The 17,201-nt window shown below is 37.1% G+C and overlaps 1 protein-coding gene across 1 annotated transcript in view; it reads right to left on the bottom strand.

Annotated features, from left to right (window-relative positions):
* LOC149465131 (vomeronasal type-2 receptor 26-like) overlaps positions 1–17,201 on the bottom strand; it is a 50,015-nt gene that overhangs the window by 1,738 nt on the left and 31,076 nt on the right. The window contains exon 2 of the mRNA XM_089673624.1: positions 16,827–16,950. Coding sequence (XP_089529750.1) covers positions 16,827–16,950 — 124 coding nt within the window. The remainder of the gene's footprint in view (positions 1–16,826; positions 16,951–17,201) is intronic.

Genomic DNA, 17,201 nt, shown 5'->3' with positions numbered 1-17,201 from the left:
AGATAGATAGATAGATAGATAGATAGATAATAGATAGATAGATAGATAGATAATAGATAGATAGATAGATAGATAGATAGATAGATAGATAGATAGATAGACAGATAATAGATAGATAGATAGATAGATAGATAGATAGATAGATAATAGATAGATAGATAGATGATAGATAGATAGATAGATAGATAGATAGATAGATAATAGATAGATAGATAGATAATAGATAGATAGATAGATAGATAGATAGATAGATAGATAGATAGATAATAGATAGATAGATAGATAGATAGATAGATAGATAGATAGATAGATAGATAATAGATAGATAATAGATAGATAGATAGATAGATAGATAGATAGATAGATAGATAGATAAATAGATAGATAAATAGATAGATAGATAGATAGATAGATAGATAGATAGATAGATAGATAGATAGATGGATGATAGATAAATAGATAGATAGATAGATAGATAATAGATAGATAGATAGATAGATAGATAGATAATAGATAGATAGATAGATAGATAGATAGATAGATAGATAGAAAGATAGAGAGATAGATAGATAGATAGATAATAGATAGATAGATAGATAGATAGATAGACAGATAGATAATAGATAGATAGATAGATAGATAATAGATAGATAATAGATAGATAGATAGATAGATAATAGATAGATAATAGATAGATAATAGATAGATAGATAATAGATAGATAATAGATAGATAGATAGATAGATAGATAGATAGATAATAGATAGATAGATAGATAGATAGATAGATAGATAGATAGATGGAAAGATAATAGATAGATAGATAATAGATAGAAAGATAGATAGATAATAGATAGATAGATAGATAGATAGATAGATAGATAATAGATAGATAGATAGATAGATAGATAGGTAGATAATAGATAGATAGATAGATAGATAGATAGATAGATAGATAATAGATAGATAGATAGATAGATAGATAGATAGATAATAGATAGATAGATAGATAGATAGATAGATAGATAATAGATAGATAGATAGATAGATAGATAATAGATAGATAGATAGATAGATAGATAGATAGATAGATAATAGATAGATAGATAGATAGATAGATAGATAGATAGATAGATAATAGATAGATAGATAGATAGATAATAGATAGATAGATAGATATATAGATAGATAATAGATAGATAGATAGATAGATAGATAGATAATAGATAGATAGATAGATAGATAGATAGATAGATAGATAGATAATAGATAGATAGATAGATAGATAATAGATAGATAGATAGATAGATAGATAATAGATAGATAGATAGATAGATAGATAATAGATAGATAGATAGATAGATAGATAATAGATAGATAGATAGATAGATAGATAGATAGATAGATAGATAATAGATAGATAGATAGATAGATAGATAATAGATAGATAGATAGATAGATAGATAGATAGATAATAGATAATAGATAGATAGATAGATAGATAGATAGATAGATAGATAGATAGATAGATAATAGATAGATAGATAATAGATAGATAATAGATAGATAGATAGATAGATAGATAATAGATAGATAGATAGATAGATAGATAATAGATAGATAGATAGATAGATAGATAGATAGATAGATAGATAATAGATAGATAGATAATAGATAGATAGATAGATAGATAGATAGATAGATAGATAGATAGATAGATAGATAATAGATAGATAGATAGATAGATAGATAGATAGATAGATAGATAGATAATAGATAGATAGATAATAGATAGATAGATAATAGATAGATAGATAGATAGATAGATAGATAGATAGATAGATAATAGATAGATAGATAGATAGATAGATAGATAGATAGATAGATAGATAATAGATAGATAGATAGATAGATAGATAGATAATAGATAGATAGATAATAGATAGGTAGATAATAGATAGATAATAGATAGATAGATAGATAGATAGATAGATAATAGATAGATAGATAGATAGATAGATAGATAGATAATAGATAGATAGATAGATAGATAGATAGATAGATAGATAGATAATAGATAGATAGATAGATAGATAGATAGATAATAGATAGATAGATAGATAATAGATAGATAGATAGATAGATAGATAGATAGATAGATAGATAGATAATAGATAGATAGATAATAGATAGATAGATAGATAGATAATAGATAGATAGATAGATAATAGATAGATAGATAGATAGATAGATAGATAGATAGATAGATAATAGATAGATAGATAATAGATAGATAGATAGATAATAGATAGATAATAGATAGATAGATAATAGATAGATAGATAATAGATAATAGATAGATAATAGATAGATAGATAGATAGATAGATAGATAGATAGATAATAGATAATAGATAGATAATAGATAGATAGATAACACTGTTCAACAGGTAAAAAGTTTTGGGCATAAAATTAGCTAATCTTACATAATTTTGGGGTGCTGAAAACGAAAATGACCCTAAAAAATGTTGATTGGCTCTAGTTTCCATGATATATTCACCCATCTAATGACGTAAGCCATTCAAAATTATGATGCAACTTCAGCTGCATATTGCGCAATTGATACTGGTGACCAATAGAAAATGTCATGTATACTGAGATGATGCAATATTAGCCTTTAATTGCATCACTTCACTGCATAAAAGCTGCAGTATCTGTAGCTGATTGGAGTTCGTCTTTACATTTCGTTTTATGCTTCTATAGGCTACTCAGTAATGCCTCGAACTTGTGTGAATAAAGCAGATAATTTCTGCTATATCTGCGGTGAAATAACTTTTATCTCACAAAAAAGGAGGATAACAGGAATGATTAAGAAAGCCTACAACTTGTATTTTGGCTGCAAGATAGGAGACCAGGACAAGAGCTGGGCACCACATATATGCTGCAATTCTTGTGGGACGGCTCTGGAGCAATGGTTGAATGGAAAAAAGGCATCTATGCCTTTCGCTGTGCCAATGATTTGGAGAGAGCCAACAGATCATGTTAGTAATTGTTACTTTTGTATGGTGCCTCCAACAAAAGGGCTAAATAAGAAGAAAAAGTTATCTGTGCGCAATCCAAATATTCCATCGGCAATACGTCCAGTTCCTCATGGAGAGGGGCTACCAATTCCTAAAGCACCAGAATCCTTCGTGGTTGAGTCAAGTGAGGAAGAACCTGAAGCGTGTAGTCATCAACCGTCAACCTCACATGACCCAGACTTTCTTCCATCCACACCCACTGAACCACACCTCATTACACAAGTGGAATTGAGCGATCTTATCAGAGACCTGGATCTTCTGAAGAACAAGTCAGAGCTTTTGGGGTCAAGACTACAACAGTGGAATCTCCTAGCAAGTGATGTTCGTACGTCTTTCTACCGTCATCGTCAGAAAGATCTGATCCCATTCTTCGTCCAGGAAGGTGATATTGCTGTATGTAACAATGTTCATGGTTTAATCTCAGCCATCGGCGTATGCTATGATCCCGATGAGTGGAGGCTGTTCATTGATGCTTCAAAGGCGAGTCTTAAAGCTGTTTTGCTCCATAATGGCAATCAGCTGCCGTCAGTTCCAGTTGCTTACGCAGTTTCAATGAAAGAAACGTATGAAAACTTGAAAGAGCTTTTAAGGTGCATCAACTATGATGAACATCAATGGTCGATTTGTGGTGACCTGAAGGTGATTGCTATCCTACTTGGACTTCAAGGTGGATATACTAAGTACTGCTGCTTCCTCTGTGAGTGGGACAGTCGTGCGAGAGAAATGCACTATGCCAAAAGAGACTGGCCATTACGCCAGTCATTGCAGCCTGGAGAAAAAAATGTTAACTATCCAGCACTTGTAGACAGCAATAAGATCTTATTACCTCCATTACACATCAAGTTGGGATTAATGAAAAACTTTGTTAAGGCAATGGACAAGAATAAAGCAGGTTTCAAGTACCTGATTAGCAAATTTCCAGCACTTAGTGCTGCAAAAATAAATGAAGGAGTCTTTGTTGGGCCACAGATTCGTAAACTTATTCATGATGATGAGTTTGTTTCTCTGTTGCGTGGAAAGGAAAAGGCTGCCTGGACAGCATTTGTATCAGTGACATCAAATTTTCTTGGAAACAATAAAACACCAGACTACAAGAAAGTGGTAGAAAAACTCATCCAGACTTACAGAAATCTGGGTTGCAACATGTCTCTAAAAATTCATTTTCTACATTCGCATCTGGATTTTTTCCCACCAAACTGTGGAGCAGTGAGTGATGAACACGGAGAGCCCTTCCATCAAGACATTGCAGCTATGGAAAGAAGATATCAAGGTAAATGGAGCCCATCAATGCTTGCTGACTATTGCTGGACAGTTGTAAGAGATAGCCCTTTCCTCGAATACAAGAGAAAAGCCAAGAGAAGCAAAACCGACACAAACTGAAGACAAAACTAGTGAGAAACCTAAGTATTAAAATGATTCAACTTAGCTTATGGCTATAATTTTTCTTGGTAATCCTATGCAATATATTCTGCCATTTAGGCTGTTATGTAGTCATATCACTTGCTTTATATTTGTGGAAAGACATCTATCTATATAATTATTGTGCATTATGTAGTCATTACGCCTATAGTAGAAAACTTTCAGTTTACAGAAAAACTAGAGCCAATTGACAAATTTAATTGTTATATTTGAACTCAGAATGTGAAATTCATTAAGAAATGGATCCTTTTGTTTCCAAAACTGGCAAAAAATAAACATTTGTTGAACAGTGTAATAGATAGATAGATAGATAGAAAGATAGATAGATAGATAATAGATAGATAGATAGATAGATAGATAGATAGATAGATAATAGATAGATAGATAGATAGATAATAGATAGATAGATAGATAGATAGATAGATAGATAGATAGATAGATAGATAATAGATAGATAGATAATAGATAGATAGATAGATAGATAGATAGATAGAAAGATAGATAATAGATAGATAGATAGATAGATAGATAGATAGATAGATAGATAATAGATAGATAGATAGATAGATAGATAGATAATAGATAGATAGATAGATAATAGATAGATAGATAGATAGATAGATAGATAGATAGATAGATAATAGATAGATAGATAGATAGATAGATAGATAGATAATAGATAGATAGATAGATAGATAGATAGATAATAGATAGATAATAGATAGATAGATAGATAATAGATAGATAATAGATAGATAGATAATAGATAATAGATAGATAGATAGATAGATAATAGATAGATAGATAGATAGATAGATAGATAGATAGATAATAGATAGATAGATAATAGATAGATAGATAGATAGATAGATAGATAGATAGATAGATAGATAGATAATAGATAGATAGATAGATAATAGATAGATAATAGATAGATAGATAATAGATAATAGATAGATAGATAGATAGATAGATAGATAGATAATAGATAGATAGATAATAGATAGATAGATAGATAGATAGATAGATAGATAGATAGATAGATAGATAATAGATAGATAGATAATAGATAGATAGATAGATAGATAGATAGATAGATAATAGATAGATAATAGATAGATAGATAGATAGATAGATAGATAGATAGATAGATAGATAGATAATAGATAGATAGATAATAGATAGATAGATAGATAATAGATAGATAGATAGATAGATAATAGATAGATAGATAGATAGATAGATAGATAGATAGATAGATAGATAGATAATAGATAGATAGATAATAGATAGATAGATAATAGATAGATAGATAGATAATAGATAGATAGATAGATAGATAGATAGATAGATAGATAGATAGATAGATAATAGATAGATAGATAGATAGATAGATAGATAGATAGATGGATAGATAGATAGATAGATAGATAGATAATAGATAGATAGATAATAGATAGATAATAGATAATAGATAGATAATAGATAGATAATAGATAATAGATAGATAATAGATAGATAATAGATAATAGATAGATAATAGATAGATAGATAGATAATAGATAGATAATAGATAGATAGATAATAGATAGATAGATACTAGATAGATAGATAATAGATAGATAGATAATAGATAATAGATAGATAATAGATAATAGATAGATAATAGATAGATAATAGATAATAGATAGATAATAGATAATAGATAGATAATAGATAGATAATAGATAATAGATAGATAATAGATAGATATATAGATAATAGATATCACGCAGTTGAACTCCTATGTGTAGAGGCTGCACATTATGTACATTATTATGTGCTTAAAAAAACACGAAAAGAAAAAAAAAAGATATGTAAAATAAATAGGCAAAAAGTGACAATGGGGAATTTCAATTTAATTGTCTGAAAACCCTGAAAATGAACATCTCTTTTTTCCTACCGTTTAGCCCGTTAAATATACCATTGTAAACATTTTGTTTTAATAATGAATGCAAATAAAAAAAAATAATAGCTGTTGATTATGTCAGAAATTCAGAGCTGTCCTGTTATTATTATACAGGATTTATATAGAGCCCACAGATTGCACAGATCTTTATATTATAAAGGGAGACAATACAGTTACAATGCAATACAAACTAGAGTATTAAGAGGGCCCGGCTCATAAGAGCTCACAATCTAATAGGGTCGGGCAAGTGGTACAAAGGGTTATAACTGTGGGGGTAGAGCTGATGGAAGTGATAAATGTGTGATTGGAGTCGTATAGTTACATAGTTACATAATTAGTCCGGCTGAAAAAAGTCCATCCAATTCAACCATAGAAAAAAAAAAAAGAAAAAGTTATAATCCTTCACCCACAGTTGATCCAGAGGAAGGCAAAAAAAACCCAGCAAAGCACGACCCAATTTGCTCCTGTAGGGGAAAAAATTCCTTCCTGATCCCCCGAGAGGCAATCGGATATTCCCTGGATCAACTTTCCTTGTAAATGTTCTATCCAGTTATATTCTGTGTATCCAAGAAAGAATCCAGAACTTTCCTACAGCAATCCACTGAGCTGGCCACAACCAACTCTGGAGGGAGTCTATTCTACATTCTCACAGCTCTCACTGTGAAGAAACCTTTCCGTGTTTGGAGATGACATTTCTTTTGCTCCAGATGTAAAGAGCGCCCCCTTGTCCTCTGTGATGACCTCAGGGGGGATAACTACACCGAGTTCACTATATGAACCACTGATGTATTTATAGATGGAGATCATATCCCCCCCTTATGTATTATACATGGAGATCATATCCCCCCTTATGTATTATACATGGAGATCATATCCCCCCCTTATGTATTATACATGGAGATCATATCCCCCCTTATGTATTATACATGGTGATCATATCCCCCCTTATGTATTATACATGGAGATCATATCCCCCCTTATGTATTATACATGGAGATCATATCCCCCCTTATGTATTATACATGGAGATCATATCCCCCTTATGTATTATACGTGGAGATCATATCCCCCTTATGTATTATACATGGAGATCATATCCCCCCCTTATGTATTATACATGGAGATCATATCCCCCCTTATGTATTATACATGGAGATCATAACTCCCCTTATGTATTATACATGGAGATCATATCCCCCCCTTATGTATTATACATGGAGATCATATCCCCCCCTTATGTATTATACATGAGGATCATATCCCCCCCTTATGTATTATACATGGAGATCATATCCCCCCTTATGTATTATACATGGAGATCATATCCCCCTTATGTATTATATATGGAGATCATATCCCCCCTTATGTATTATACATGGAGATCATATCCCCCTTATGTATTATACATGGAGATCATACCCCCCCTTATGTATTATACATGGAGATCATATCCCCTCTTATGTATTATACATGAAGATCATATCCCCCCTTATGTATTATACATGGAGATCATATCCCCCTTATGTATTATACATGGAGATCATATCCCCCCTTATGTATTATACATGGTGATCATATCCCCCCTTATGTATTATGCATGGAGATCATATCCCCCTTATGTATTATACATGGAGATCATATCCCCCTTATGTATTATATGTGGAGATTATATCCCCCTTATGTATTATACATGGAGATCATAACTCCCCTTATGTATTATACATGGAGATCATATCCCCTCTTATGTATTATACATGGTGATCATATCCCCCCTTATGTATTATACATGGAGATCATATCCCCCCTTATGTATTATACATGGAGATCATATCCCCCCTTATGTATTATACATGGAGATCATATCCCCCCTTATGTATTATACATGGAGATCATACCCCCCCTTATGTATTATATGTGGAGATTATATCCCCCCTTATGTATTATATGTGGAGATTATATCCCCCCTTATGTATTATACATGGAGATCATATCCCCCCTTATGTATTATACATGGAGATCATATCCCCCCTTATGTATTATACATGGAGATCATAACTCCCCTTATGTATTATACATGGAGATCATATCCCCCTTATGTATTATACATGGAGATCATATCCCCCTTATGTATTATATGTGGAGATTATATCCCCCTTATGTATTATACATGGAGATCATAACTCCCCTTATGTATTATACATGGAGATCATATCCCCTCTTATGTATTATACATGGTGATCATATCCCCCCTTATGTATTATACATGGAGATCATATCCCCCCTTATGTATTATACATGGAGATCATAACTCCCCTTATGTATTATACATGGAGATCATATCCCCCTTATGTATTATACATGGAGATCATATCCCCCTTATGTATTATATGTGGAGATTATATCCCCCCTTATGTATTATACATGGAGATCATATCCTCCCTTATGTATTATACATGGAGATCATATCCCCCTTATGTATTATACATGGTGATCATATCCCCCTTATGTATTATACATGGAGATCATAACTCCCCTTATGTATTATACATGGAGATCATATCCCCCTTATGTATTATACATGGAGATCATATCCCCCTTATGTATTATACATGGAGATCATATCCCCCTTATGTATTATGCATGGAGATCATATCTCCCCTTATGTATTATACATGGAGATCATATCCCCCCTTATGTAGTATACATGGAGATCATATCCCCCCTTATGTATTATACATGGTGATCATATCCTCCCTTATGTATTATACATGGAGATCATATCCTCCCTTATGTATTATACATGGAGATCATATCCCCCCTTATGTATTATACATGGAGATCATATCCTCCCTTATGTATTATACATGGAGATCATATCCTCCCTTATGTATTATACATGGAGATCATATCCCCCCCTTATGTATTATACATGGTGATCATATCCCCCCGTATGTATTATACCTGGAGATCATATCCCCCCTATGTATTATACATGGAGATCATATCCCCCCTTATGTATTATACATGGAGATCATATCCCCCTTATGTATTATACATGGAGATCATATCCCCCTTATGTATTATACATGGAGATCATTTCCCCCCTTATGTATTATACATGGAGATCATATCCCCCCCTTATGTATTATACATGGAGATCATATCCCCCCTTATGTATTATACATGGTGATCATATCCCCCTTATGTGTTATACATGGAGATCATATCCCTCCCTATGTATTATACATGGAGATCATATCCCCCCTTATGTATTATACATGGAGATCATATCCCCCCTTATGTATTATACATGGTGATCATATCCCCCTTATGTGTTATACATGGAGATCATATCCCCCCTTATGTATTATACATGGAGATCATATCCCCCTTATGTATTATACATGGGGATCATATCCCCCCTTATGTATTATACATGGAGATCATATCCCCCTTATGTATTATACATGGAGATCATATCCCCCCTTATGTATTATACATGGAGATCATATCCCCCCTTATGTATTATACATGGGGATCATATCCCCCCTTATGTATTATACATGGAGATCATATCCCCCTTATGTATTATACATGGAGATCATATCCCCCCTTATGTATTATACATGGAGATCATATCCCCCTTATGTATTATACATGGAGATCATATCCCCCCTTATGTATTATACATGGAGATCATATCCCTCCCTATGTATTATACATGGAGATCATATCCCCCTTATGTATTATACATGGAGATCATATCCCCCCTTATGTATTATACATGGAGATCATATCCCCCTTATGTATTATACAGGGAGATCATATCCCCCTTATGTATTATACATGGAGATCATATCCCCCCCTTATGTATTATACATGGAGATCATATCCCCCCTTATGTATCATACATGGAGATCATATCCCCCCTTAATCTCCTCTTTTAAGTAGAGGATACATTCAATTCCTCTAATCTTTCCTCGTAGCTGAGCTCCTCCATGTCTTGTATCAGTTTGGTTTCCATTCGCTTTTTTTTTCCTCCAGTTCCCCAATGTTCTTTTTGTTAATTGGTGCCCAAAACTGAACTGCATATTCTAGTTGAGGTTTTAATAATGATAATAATACAAGAGAGGATTTTGCTCGCTTTAGAACCCGCAGTTTGCATTCCATTATTAAGCTTGTGATCTACCAGAACCCCTAAATCCTTCTCCACCATTGACCCCCCAGTTGTACCCCCCCAGTATGTATGATGCATATTCTTATCCCCCAAGTGCAGAACCTTACATTTATCAACAGTAAACCTCATTGGCCCCATAGTCCCCCAATTACACAGAGCATTGAGGTCGGCTTGTAAGTTGGAGACATCCTGTAAGGACGTTATTCCCGGCACAGCTTGGTGTCATCTGCAAACACTGAAATGGGATTTATAATCCCAAATCCTATATTGTTTATAAATATATTAAAAAGTAAGGGTCCCAACACTGAACCTTGGGGTACACCACTAATAACACTGAACCTTGGGGGACCCCACTAATAACACTGAACCTTGGGGTACCCCACTAATAACACTGAACCTTGGGGGACCCCACTAATAACACTGAACCTCGGGGTACCCCACTAATAACACTGAACCTTGGGGGACCCCACTAATAACACTGAACCTCGGGGTACCCCACTAATAACAGTGAACCTTGGGATACCCCACTAATCACGCTGAACCTTGGGGTACACCACTGACACCCCTAGACCATTCAGATTATGAATCATTAACCACTACTCTGTGAATACGATCTTTTAGCCAGTTTTCTATCCATTTACATTCTGATTTTTCCAGCCCATAGACTTTACCTTACACATTAGCCGTGTGTGGGGAACTGTGTTCAAGTATACCACATCCCCTGCCACCCCTCTGTCCAAGTATACCACATCCCCTGCCACCCCTCTGTCCAAGTATACCACATCTACCGCCACCCCTCTGTCCAAGTATACCACGTCCACTGCCACCCCTCTGTCCAAGTATACCACGTCCACTGCCACCCCTCTGTCCAAGTATACCACGTCCACTGCCACCCCTCTGTCCAAGTATACCACGTCCACTGCCACCCCTCTGTCCAAGTATACCACGTCCACTGCCACCCCTCTGTCCAAGTATACCACGTCCACCGCCACCCCTCTGTCCGAGTATACCACGTCCACAGCCACCCCTCTGTCTGAGTATACCACGTCCACCGCCACCCCTCTGTCCAAGGTCCAAGTATACCACGTCCACAGCCACCCCTCTGTCCAAGGTTTTGCTCACCTCCTCATAAAAAGAAATCAGATTTGTGTGACAACTTCTGTCTTTCATGAATCCATGCTGTCTGTTGCTTACAATATTTGTTTCCAGCAAGAACTCATCTATGTGTCTTTTATTAAACTCTCCAGTATCTTCCCAACTATAGAAGTTACACTAACAGGTCTATAATTACTTGGGAAAGATTTTGACCCCTTTTTACGCCAATCCAGTGGTACTATGTTAGTCATTAAAGAGTCTCTAAAAATGAGAAACAATGGCTGTGAAATGACAGAGCTCAATTCTTTAAGGCCCCGTGGGTGTCTGCCATCCGGTCCAGGGGCTTTATTCACCTTTATTCTGTCTAAATATTTTTGGATCATTTAAATTGTGAGCCAATGTGAATCATCTGGAGCTGTGTCAGTACCATCCCCCATTATGGACAGGAGCCCCCCATGCCCCTTTGTATACACAGAGCTGAAGAAGGGATTTCATACATTGTCCTTCTCTTTGTCCCCAGTCACCCCCTCTAGATGGTTCTGTAAAGGGCCTACATACTACAGACTGGACCTTTTTACTATTAATATATTTGAAATTTTTTTGGAGGTTTGTTCTGCAATTTTTGGCCTCCCTGAACAGATGAGTTTTCAGGGATCACCTAAAGGGGATAGCCAGACAGATTGAGGTCAAGAATTCCAGAGGATGGGAGAGGAGGAGGCAAGGGATCTTGAGAGCAGGAGATCATGAGAGGAGCGGAGAGGATGGTTTGGGAGATATCTGTATACAAGACTGGTGATGTAGCTGGGGGTAGAGTTGTGAATAGCTTTGCATGTTGTTGTTGTTAGCATTTTGAATTTCATTCATTGGGCAATCGGAAGCCAGTGGAGGGATTGGCAGAGAGAGGTGGCAAACAGCGAGCAGTTGGTAAGGTAGTTGATCCTGGCAGCAGCATTCATGATAGACTGGAGAGGGAATAGCCTATGGAGAGATCGGTATATGAGAAGGGAGTTTCAAAAGTCAAGGCAAGATATAATAAGGGAGTGATTGAGTAGCTTGGTGGTTTCATTAGTCATTTCATTAGTTAGAGGATCAAGTGCATCCACTGAGGATGAGAGTGAACTGTTGTAGACAGAGGAGGCCGGGTCAGGACAGGAAATGGGAGAGATTTTGTCATAGAGGTGGTCAGTAGCAGAATAGAAAAGAGAAGGGTGAAGGCTTCTACAAGTAATCATTTGCTGCTTGGGGGGATAGGTGGTTGAAAACAAGTATACTGTGAAACTGATGAGGTTGTGATCAGAGAAAGGACAGGGGGTGTTGGTGAAGTTGCCAGGAGTGCAGAGATGGGGTTATACAAGGCCAAGCGTATTACCATCAGAGTGAATGTCCATTGTGTTCTCATGAACACACTGTACACCCAGAAACATTAACAGCCCATATCTCAGTGATCACCAAAGAAAGGAAAGATCCCACTCGATGCGCCAACTAAAGGCCTATTTCTCTGCTCAAGCTTGATCCGAACTATTCACTAAAATCTTAGCTACCCATCTGATTCCTTATCTTAATAACATTATCCATTATGACTGGGTGGGCTTTATGCCAGACAGAGAGGCATGTGATGGTATGATCCGAAGACTTAATGTTATACATTCTGTCCTGCCAGGGACTACTCCAACTCTCCTTCGTTCTACTGATGTGAAAAGGCCTTTGACAGGGTGAATTTGTCCTTCATCAGGGTCACAAGACATGGGCCTTAGTCCAACTATGAGAACGTGGACTGAGTCACAGCACAGGTGCTAATGGATTGCTCTTGTCTCCTTTCCCTGTTACAAATGGTACAAGACACGGTTGTGCCTTTTCACCTCTCATTTTCCTTTTAATGTGTGAACCATTTCTACAATATGTTAGGAGTAAGCAGAACATTCATAATATCTTGACTGGGCATAAATGCCATAAGGTCTCTACCTATGCAGATGATTTGCTCTTTTTTAGCAGTTAACTGGATGTCACCATTCCCAACTTGATGGCTGAATTTAGACGTTATGGTGAATTATCTAATTTTCAAATAAATTATCAGAAGTCTGAGGCACTCAGCTTGAACCTGTCGGAGGTCATGCTACAGAGACTCAAATCCTTTGCTTTTAGGTGGCCATTTTCCAGAGGGTGGGAGAGGGTCTAGAGAAGTTCTGGAGGTGAGTGTGGGAGGAGGTAACTGGAGAGCAGGAGGTCTTGGGAGGAGAGGACAATATTTGCAGATGAGGTTGGTGATGTAGCTGGGGGCAATGTTGTGGATGGCCTTGCATGTTGTGGTTAGTATTTTGAATGTATATGTTGGGTTAGTTGAAGCCAGTGAAGAGATAGGCAGAGGGGCAGTAGCCATGGTTTGGATAGTAAGATGCATTAGTCTGGCAGCAGCATTCATAGCAGACTGAAGGGGGGATAACCAGTGTAAGGGTAGGCCAGTGAGAAGGGAGTTGTAGTCAAGTTGGGAAATAATCAAGGAGTGAATAAGCTGTTGTGTGGTGTCTTTAGTCAGGAAGGGGAGAATTCTAGAAATGTTTTGGTGTTTGAGGCAGCAAAATTTAGCCAGATATTGGATGTGGGGATGAAGGAGAGATCAGAGTCTAGGATTACACCTAGCACCATTAAGATTACTCCTGGCATGTGTGGAGGGACCATTGGTTGTGCCGTTGATCTCAATGGTAAAGTCATGGGGAGGGAATACAGAAGGAGGAACTATTAGAAGCTCAGTTTTAGAAAGACTGAGTTTGAGGTAGTGGTGTGACATCCATACTGATATGTCACTTAGTAAATTTGTGATCTGTAAGGGGATTGAGGGGGTGAATTGAGAAGTTGAGAGATAGATCTGGGTGTCAGCAGCATAGAGGTGGCATTGAAAGCCACTGGAGGTTATCAACTGGCCTATGGAAGAGATATAGAGAGATAAGAGGAGGAGCCCAAGGATGGAGCCTTGGGGGACCCCAACAAAATGAGGAAGAGGAGCAGAGTAAATGGTATTGTATGTGAGACTAAAAGTGCACTGAGATAGGTACCAGAATAACCAGGAAAGAGCAGAGTCATGGAGGCCAAGGGAGTGGAGTTTGTTGAGGACGAGTGGGTGGTCAACTGTGTCAAAGGCAGCAGAAAGGTCTAAGAGTATGAGTATGGAGTATGGCCGTTGGTTTTAGCAGTTAAAAGGTCATTGGTGAGTTTTAATAGAGCTTTTTCAGTGGAACATTGCGGGAGGAAGCAGGACTGTAGGGGATTGAGAAGGTTGTTGTGAAGGAGGTAGCAACTCATACCACTGTGGATAAGGAATTCAAAAAGCTTGGAGGCAAATGGGAGCAGGGAGATGGGTCTTAGGATATTCAAACAGGTGGGGTCCAGTGAGGATTTTTTAAGTATGGGGGTGGTTAGTACATGTTTGAGCGTGGAGGGAAATGTACTTGAAGAGAGGGAAAGGTTGAAGATGTGGGTTTGAGAGTTTAGGATGGAGCAGGAAGGTGGTCATAGTAATTGAGAGAGGGCAGGTCCAGGGGAAAGGTGGGCAGAGGAAAGGAGTTTGGCAACTTCCTCAGTGGTAACAGGGTTGAAGGAGGAGTGTGGTGTTGGACTTGGTGAGTTGGTTGGGAGAGAAAGCTGGATGCTGGCTATCTCATGACGAATTGTGTTGATTTTGTTATTGGAATGATTGGCAATATCCTGGGCAGTAAGCTAGTTGGTGGCTGGAGGCAGTGTGGGGTGAAGTAAGGAATTAAAGATAGAAAAGAGTTGACAGGATTTGGATGAGAGGGTTTTGATGAGACTTGTGTAGTAGGTTTGTTTAGCAGTATGGAGGCAGGAGCTGTATTTGAGAAGGAGGGATTAGTAGAGGGTGAAGTCTTTCAGGGATTTAGTTTTACTCCATACTCGCTCAAGAGCATGACTGCATCTCTTGAGACTTCTGGTGTCATCTGTTTGCCAGGGTTGTGACAGGTGAGGCCTGGTTCTGCGTGTAGTGAGAGAAGCATGGTGTCCAGGAAGGATGACAGAATGTTGTTGTAGTCAGAAGTGCCCAGGTCTGGGAAGGACAGGGGAGCCATTTTATCATAACGGCAGTCAGTAGCAGGATGAAGAAGGGAAGGGTTGAGGTGGCCAAGTTTCCTGTGGGTAACCATTTGATGGTTGGAGGCATGGGAGGTAGGAGACAGGGAAAGTGTGAAACTGAGAAGGTTGTGGTCAGAGAGAGGAAAAGGGATTTTGGAGAGGTTACAGGGAGTGCATAAGTGGGAGAATGCGAGGTTGAGGGTGTTGCCATTGGAGTAAGTGGTGGTTTGTGTCCATTGTATTAGGTTAAATGAGGAGGTTAAGCTGAGTAGTTGAGAAGTGGCTGAGGTGTTAACATTGATTGGACTGCTAAAGTCACCAAGGATGATGGTGGGTACTTCAGAGGAAAGTGGGGTAGCCATGTGGACAAATCATTGAGAAAGTGTGACACAGGGCCAGGAGGCCAGTAAATGACTGCAATCCTCAGATAAACTGGAGAAAAAAGACAGTAAAAATTTAAATTCAGCCAAAATGTATTCTGCTCCGTGTCTTTGGCGGTGATCAGTGATTTATAGCAGGACTGCAGAAGGCATTCTGATATTGGGGGGAATTGACTTAGTGTCTGTGACATCCCCAATGACACCAATACAGTGATCAATGCTAATAAAAAGCACTGACACTGTACTAATGGCACTGGGCAGGAAGGGGTTAACATGAGGGAAGATCAAAGGGTTAACTGTGTGCTGTGTGTTTCACTGTAGCACACTGCTATGCAGAGCCATACAAAGCAGTGTGCAGGAGCTGACAGAGGAGAGATATGTGTTGTTTATACACAGGTCTCTCTCCTGTCGGATATACTCGGCGATCACCGGGTGGCGGCAAGTAATCACCCACCAGGACTCGGTGATTGACAGCCGAGGCTGTGAATGGCGGCGCTACCCGGAACTGCAAAATCACATATACACATATATATATATATATATATACATACACACACATGACTTTGCGCACCCGTTCCGAGCTGTAGCAGTATTACATTGGTAAAGTCTGCCGAGTCCAACAATAACTAACAAATACAAACTGTACCGGAAATGTTGGATATCTCTCCTTCTGGACACGGGGAACACTCATAGCAGCATTTATGTCTGGAAGAGCCAAACTTTTTTCTGCTGCCGGGTAAACAGGGATCTGAGCATCGAGATATCAGAACCTGAAATCAGAAATTATTATTATTATCATCATTATTATTATCATTTTTAAATGTAAATGTCCATCATCCCTCAAGAGACTCAACAATCTAAGTGTAACAAATAGGAATAAGGTTCAGGTTTGCTTCTAATATGGGTCAAAATCTGCAGATCTGAGATCCTCTTGGGGGGCAGTATTTCGGGGTTTTCATTTATCTGGGGCATTCAGTCACGTTAAAAACCAGAGTTTTTCAGCTTTTTTTAGAATTTTTGC

The sequence above is a fragment of the Staurois parvus genome, unplaced genomic scaffold, assembly GCF_062004578.1.
Source record: "Staurois parvus isolate SC_StPar_1 unplaced genomic scaffold, SC_StPar_1.0 ptg000143l, whole genome shotgun sequence".
NCBI classification, from domain to species: domain Eukaryota; kingdom Metazoa; phylum Chordata; class Amphibia; order Anura; family Ranidae; genus Staurois; species Staurois parvus.
This window is presented reverse-complemented; position numbering and strand designations above follow the sequence as displayed.